Source organism: Chinchilla lanigera, unplaced genomic scaffold (assembly GCF_000276665.1).
Source record: "Chinchilla lanigera isolate Chin_1 unplaced genomic scaffold, ChiLan1.0 scaffold00019, whole genome shotgun sequence".
Lineage (NCBI taxonomy): Eukaryota > Metazoa > Chordata > Mammalia > Rodentia > Chinchillidae > Chinchilla > Chinchilla lanigera.
In genome coordinates this window covers 15,121,482-15,128,796 of record NW_004955420.1, presented here as the reverse complement: position 1 = coordinate 15,128,796, position 7,315 = coordinate 15,121,482, and the positions used below count along the sequence as shown (strand labels likewise).

General features: G+C 37.8%; 1 protein-coding gene across 1 annotated transcript in view; it reads right to left on the bottom strand.

The window, feature by feature from the left end:
* The window catches only part of Atp13a4 (ATPase type 13A4), a 146,821-nt gene that overhangs the window by 50,394 nt on the left and 89,112 nt on the right, over positions 1–7,315 (bottom strand). Inside the window, exons 15-17 of the mRNA XM_005383209.2 lie at positions 5,778–5,864; positions 5,398–5,551; positions 4,601–4,712 (exon numbers count right to left, since the gene is read on the bottom strand). Coding sequence (XP_005383266.1) covers positions 4,601–4,712; positions 5,398–5,551; positions 5,778–5,864 — 353 coding nt within the window. The remainder of the gene's footprint in view (positions 1–4,600; positions 4,713–5,397; positions 5,552–5,777; positions 5,865–7,315) is intronic.

Here is a 7,315-nt window from a genome sequence, read left to right as displayed (position 1 = left end):
CCTACCATCTTGTCTAGTGAAACTCTGTATTATCTCCAATATTTTATTTAATAATTATTCTTTATTCTCTTTAATGGTTTGAACAATCTTCCATTCTTACATCTGGTAATCTGAGCAATGTAGTTGAAGATAACAATATGCAATATAACAGCCACTGTTAATTCCTATCATTTTGTTTTGAAACCTTGTGTCACTTTTAATGGTCTTGCTTTGTTTTGTTTATGTCTGTGATGTTGGTATGTTGCTATTGGTTTTTTTTTTTTACTACTGTCTTTAAAATAAATTTTAAAAAGAAAAAATAATCTCTAAGGTGCAAAAAGATATGACTATCAAAATAAAAAAAACATTAAAGCAGACACAGATAAACAAATAGAGGAGCTCAGGAAAACCATGGAAATCATGCATGCCACACAGACAACAAATGACATCAAGGAAACAGAGCCAAACAAAAATGCAGATTAGAAACTCCACTGAAAGTATATGCAGCAGATTTAATGGAAGCAAAGATCAAATATCACATCCAGAATGTGACTAGAAATCAGGAAAGCAAAGATATCTTAAAAATTGCAAGAGACCACAAAAAAATCAATCCAACAGCTATAGGATGAAGTAAAGACTCAATCAAATTGCCAAAATTAAACCATGACATAAAAATTCTAAATAACCCAATATCAGCCAATGAAATTGAAAATATAAGTAATAATTTACTAACAAAGAAAAGCCCAAGCCCTGACTGATTCACTGTTGAATTTTACAAGAAACAGGAAGAACTAACGCCACTAATACCAAAACTCTTTAAAGAAATTGAGAGGGAAGCAGTACTTCCAAAATCATCCCTGAAAGAAAGTATTATCCTGAATCCAAAACCAGAGAACACAACCAAAACAAAAAGAAAACTACAGGCCAATCTCCCTAATTACATAGATGCAAAAATCCTTAACAAGATGTAGACAAACAGAATGCAGCAAATCATCAAGAAGATTATACCTCGTGACCAAGTAGGGTTTATACAAGGGATGCAGCAATGGTTCAACATATGCAAATCAAGAAGCATAATATGCCATACTAACAGAACCAAAGACAAAAATCATATGATCATCTCAATAGCTGCAGAAAAAGCATCTGACAAAGTTCAACATCCATTCATGATAAAAACTCTATAGAAAATTGGAATACATGGTCTTTACCTCAATCTTATAAAAACCATCTGTGATGAACTAATAGCTAGCATTATACTACATAGGCAAATCATTCACTCTAAAATCAGGAACAAGACAAGGCTGCCCATTATCACCACTGCTATTCAATATGTTTCTGGAAACATTAGCCAGAGCAATTAGACAAGAGAAAAATAAAAGAAATAAAGATAGGAAAAGAAGAAGTTAAATTATCATTATTTGCAGGTGACATGATACTCTACATAGAAGACCCTGAAAACTCCACCAAACAGCCTGTAGATTTAATAACCAAATTCAGTCATGTAGTGGGCTACAAAGTCAACACTCAAAAATCAATATTGTTCTTGTACACAAGCAATAAACTCATGGAAAGAGAAATTTAAAGCTAACCCTTCACAATACCATCTAAAAAAAATGAAATACTCAGGAATCAATCTAACAAAGGATGTAAAATACCTGTACAGTGAAAATTACAGTACCCTAACAAAGGAGATTGAAGAGGGTATCAGAAAGTAGAAAGATATCCCTTGCTCTTGGGTAGGAAGAAACAATATAGTGAAAATGGCTGTGCTCCAAAAACTGCTATACAGATTTAATTCATTCTCAATCAAAATATCATTAGTACACCTAACAGATCTAGAAAAAACACTCCTAAAATTCTGTTGGAACCAGAAGAGACCTGGAATAGCAAAAGCAATTCTGGGTAACAAAGACAAGTGAGGGGGCATCACAATTCCAGACTTGAAATTATACTACAAAGCTACTGAGAGAAAATCAGTATGGTATTGGCAAAAAAAAAAAAAAAAAAAAAACAGGCCTGAGGATCAATGGAATGGAATAGAAGATACAGACAAAACTCCAAACACACTCAACCACCTTATCTCTGACAAGGGAGCCAAATAGGTTCCCTGGAAAAAAAGATAGTCTCTTCAATAAATGGTGCTGGAAAAACTAGCTTTCCACATGCTCAGGACTAAAACTAGACCCATGTCTATCATCATGCACTGAACTAAAGTCAAAATAGATCAAAATCTAAATATTAAAATAGAAGCACTAAATTTACTGGAAGAGAAAATAGGTACAAATCTCAAAGATACAGGTGTAGGCAGAGACTCCATGAATAAAACTGACTGCAGGGAAATATTACAAAGAATAACAGATGGGATCTCACATTATTGTAAAGCTTTTGCATAGCAAAAAAATCACCAACAGAGTAGAGACAACTCACAGAATGGGAAAAATTTTTAGCCAACTGTCTCTCAGACAAAGAACTTCTATCTAGAATATATAAGGTATTGAAAAAAAATCAGAATCCCCAAAATTCAAAGACCCAATCCAAAAATAGACATCTGAGATGAATACACACTCCTCAGATAAAGAAATACAAATGGCATATAAATGTATAAAAAAAAAATCAACATCATTGGTCATTTGAGAAATGCAAATTAAAACAACATTGAGATTCCATCTCACCCCAGAAAGAATGGCTATCATCAAGAAATCAGCCAATAACAAATGCTGGCAGGGTTGTGAGGGAAAAGGAACCCTTACCCACTGTTGGTAGGAGTGTAGACTGGTGCAACTGCTGTGGAAATCAGTGTGCAGATTCCTTTAAAAACTAAGATTAGGGGCTGGGGATTTAGCTCAGCGGCAAAAGCGCCTGCCTGGCAAGTGCAAGGTCGTGAGTTCGGTTCCCAGTACCGGAGAAAATCCAACAAAAAAAATAAAAAAATAAAAAAATAAAATAAAAACTAAGATTAGAGATCCCATTCCACCCAGCTATTCCCCTTCTGGCTATTTTCTTAGAAGAACTAAAAGCATCATACCACAGCGATATACGTCCACCCATATTTATAGCAGCACAATTTGTAACAGCTAAATCTTGGAAACAACCCAAATGCCCATCAACTGAGGAAAAAATAAAGCAAGATGTGTTTTTTTCAATATAATGGAGTACTACTCCGCCATTAAGAAGGATAAACTGAAGACTTCTATAGGTAAATGGATGCAAGTCAAGACCACACTCGTAAGTAAAATAAATCAGACCCATATTTGTAAACATCATATTGTTGCAGTAGTGTGAGAAACTGAATGAGTAAATAAGATCCAAAATTTATACTAGATATTGTGAATTTGGAAGAAATGGTTCAAAAGAAAAGACAAACTTTAATGGGAGAAAGCAGAAAGGAAGAAAGGGAAAAAGAAAAAAATATATATATATATTTATACACAAGATACTTATGCAGCTAGATTGTCTTAATTCATTGAAAAGAAAGCTTTTGCTAATATTGAATAACTACTACAAAGACAACAATATACAATGTATTCACTACTATAACCATCCTACTAACCTGTTTTGAAACTGTTTTATTGTTATTTTTATTTTCTTCTCTTCAAAATAAAAAGATAAAGTTGAACCCATAAATACTCATGAACTCATAAATACTACAGTCCATTTTAGCATCAATAATATCCCTACTATAACAGATGCTTATCAAAACTTTTCCTACTCTGATCTTTAGAAGCTTTTTGTGTTTTCCTGTAAACACTGCCTAGATTAGGTAAGTTCAAGTTACATTTATCTGTTTCATTAAACTGTATATTTCTTATAGAGAAATTTCTCAGGATGTTATGTTTCATTACTTCCAACAAACTCATCAATTATTTTTTTTTAAAAAACGAAGGGCATAACCACAATTCCAAATTCTGAAACCCTGGTTATAGTCATCTCTCTGTTTTTGCAAAGTTGTAGAAAAGGCAAAAGATTTGTACGATCTGAAGAGAAGCCAGAGTATTGCAAAGTTGTAAAATGACATTATGTTTTACATTTTCTATGGATATTTCCCATGATTCTCTGATTAGCGCTCGTGTTAGCTCTGTGCTCTGGGCAGAATAGGGATGACTGACTACATGCATGCGCCATGGTTTGTATCTAAACTGTTCCTGCAAACTCGCACACGTGTGGAAGGTAACTGGATCATGTGGACACTGCTGACGTCAGTGGGTTAGTCCTGTAATTAATCATAGCTGGCTTGCTGTTACCAGCAGGTCCTTGTGGGTGTCACCTGGAAGGGTATATCCTGGTCCTCAGCTCCTCCTTTCTCTCTGCTTTCTGGCTGTCATGTATTGCTCACCTCTTTCTCTGCCAGGGCCCTCCGTCTTCCTGTTTTGGACTTGGAGCCAGCTGACTGAACCCATGAGTCAAAACAAACCTCTCCTCCTCCAGGTTGTGGGTGTTGGGTATTTTGTAGCAGCAACAGACAAGCAGTTAATACAGCATTTTACCAGTGTTTAAGAACACTGCATGCACAAAAATTGAGCAAGCTATGTTGCTGCATTCGCCACCCAGAGCCCTTGAGTCCCATCCCAGTCCAGTACCTCTTAACAAACCATTCTGCTCTGTCTCAACCCCCTCCTTTTACCTCGTTAGGGCAGCTGTGTGATGGTCAGCTTCCAGCTTCTTGTAGGCGAGCGCTATCACCCGGAACCCTTGTGTCGTGTAAATCTCGAGTTCACTAACAAAACTAGTTGGCACTGTTTAGAAAATAGCATAGGATTAGTATGCAAAATAGCATAGGATTAGTATGCAAACTTTACTCAACTAGTACTGACAAAGAAATTCTTTACAACCACGCAACTTCTTTCCAAAAAAAAAAAAAAACCCACACTTCCAAAATGTTATACACACAAGTCAGTGAGAATTACAACTACATAACAAGGTTGAGTTCTTAGCAGCTAATGAAGCTGAAGTAAAAATGAAGCATTTGAAAAAAAAAAAAAGAAAAGGGAGAGAGAGCATATGAAATTCTTTTCACTCAGGTCTCGTATGTGTCAGACACCGGCCATGCAGACATTAAATTTGAAGCCATTCCCTAAGAATTTCTGTTTAATGGGGTAAAAGGTACACTAACAATATAATTGAAGGCGAGCATTGCTCATATCCAAGCAAATGCAGGGAGAGACAGAAGCACTTAGTGCTGCAAATCCCAGGCTGGAAGTGAGTGGATAGGTAGAGGAGGATTTGGATAGCTTTACTCAAGATAGGAAACTGGAAAATACAGGAAGTGGGAACAATAAGCTTGATTTTGGCATTGAGTTTGGAACGCCAGTGAGTCAGCCAGTTGATGATGACCAGCAGGCAAGAGGCTCCACAGACTGGGGGGACATATGTGACAAGAAAGACAGATTTGCCTGACGCAGTTCAAGTCTATTCACTAACCTGTCTCAGGTTGGCAAAAGCTGGCCACCCTCTCTGGCGCACCTTTCATGAAGGCCAGTCGGTCACCGCCTATCTCTTGGATAATGACTGTCATCCTCTGCAGAGCTGATGAGAATGGGAATTGATGCAAGATTGCAATGCCTTCCACAGGGACCTAGTGGTAGGATGGAGAATACAGAGGAACGTGGCAGAGCTTCTAGCTTATCAGGAATTGAGTACTCCTCTCTTGACCTCTATTGTAACAAATAAGGAGGAAATGTCTTCCCATTTTCCACAACTGAGATTCAAAGACCCATCCGTGAACTTTCAAAACCCATGGACCAGAAGGGCATTTCCCTTGGCATATGGGCAGTATATAGGCAGTGGCAAGCAGGGCTTACCTGGCTGGCGGTTTTGCGGGGCTTAACTACCATGGCATGTGCCGGCACTCCCTTGATGTGGAAATTGTCCTCAGACACAGCCATTTCCTATTTCACAAATAGAGTATTTCATTGTAGAGATTTGTTTATTGCTCACCCACTGATACTATGTTCAAACCCTCCCCATGAAGAAACCCTCAGACCACCCAGTGTTTTCTCTGCATTGCTTTCCTCTATTAGATAGAAAGGAGCCAGGCTTTTTCCATAATGGGAGTGGGAGGGTCCTGTATTGAAAATGCTACAGAACTTGAAGGGCAGGCATTCCTGAATTATTCATGCAATTTATCATGCTTTCTCTGTTGGAATGCGCTGCATAAAGGCTAATCCTCTATTTCTGAAGAGCTTAAATTTAAAGATAGCGTGAATAGGCAGACTTCAACTCCTGCAAAACAGGCACCTTGCTGTCTCTCTTTCCTAGCACTCACTCACTGTTGGTGCAGCCATTCCCTATCTGTGTGATTTGGGTTGATGGTCCTCAGGGTGGGGCAGGGCAGGGCAGAGCAGGGCAGGGCAGGGACTGCGAGGTGCACAGTAAATGTTCAGTAATTGCAGTAAAAATGACTCCAAATTATAGTCAAAGGAACCTTTTACCTAAAGATATCAAAGAGCTTTGTAATCATCTCATTGAGTGGCTGAAAAAAGCCTCAGAGAGGAAATTGTAATCTCTACTTAACGATATGGAAACTATAATCAAGAAAGGATGGAGGGTTGGCAAGGTTGCATCAGATTGCTACAGAATTGTGCTCTGTGAGAGCTGGAGGGCCCTAAAGATTGTGGTGCACACAGTGTGTCACCAGGCTTAACTAGAACTGTAAGCAGCTGTAGGGAAAAGGAGTGAACTCAGGACTTGGGAAGTGTGTCCCCTACTCCCATATGTAGCCCCACCTTCTAGCTCAACTGGAGCAACTGTAATTATTTAGTTTTTAAAGACTGGTTTTAAGGGGCTGGGGATATAGCTCAATGGCACAAGTGCCTGCCTGGAGAGCACATGGTCTTGAGTTTGATTCCTAGTACCACACACACACAAAAAAAAGACTGCTTTTGAATAAGGTTTTCCTTTACGAGAACATTCTAGTGTTTTGTCTTGTCTTATGTGCACATCATGGGTCTAATTCAATCCTTTCATTCTACAGTCATGGGAGCCAAAGTCTCAAAAGAAAGAACTGCAGAGGGTTATGTGCTTTATGAGAGTATGGCTAAACCTAGAATTGGAAGGGCCAGATTCCTGAAGTGCAGCATTTGCTCTTAGATCATATTCAGTCTAAAGAAAAGCTCTGTAATGATTTTCTTTTTTGTTAATTTCTTAGAAATAAAATCAGTAAAAACTTAATAGCAATGAAACCCTTGGTCATTATGAGTCCATGAGCTGTCCCAAGCAGTGTGGACAGTGGTGTTTCCTAATCCCCAAGATCTGGAAAAAGAAATATCTTCATTCATTCATTTATTTTAGTTAACAAATAATAATTGTGCATATTTATGGAGTACAGTGTGATATTTTA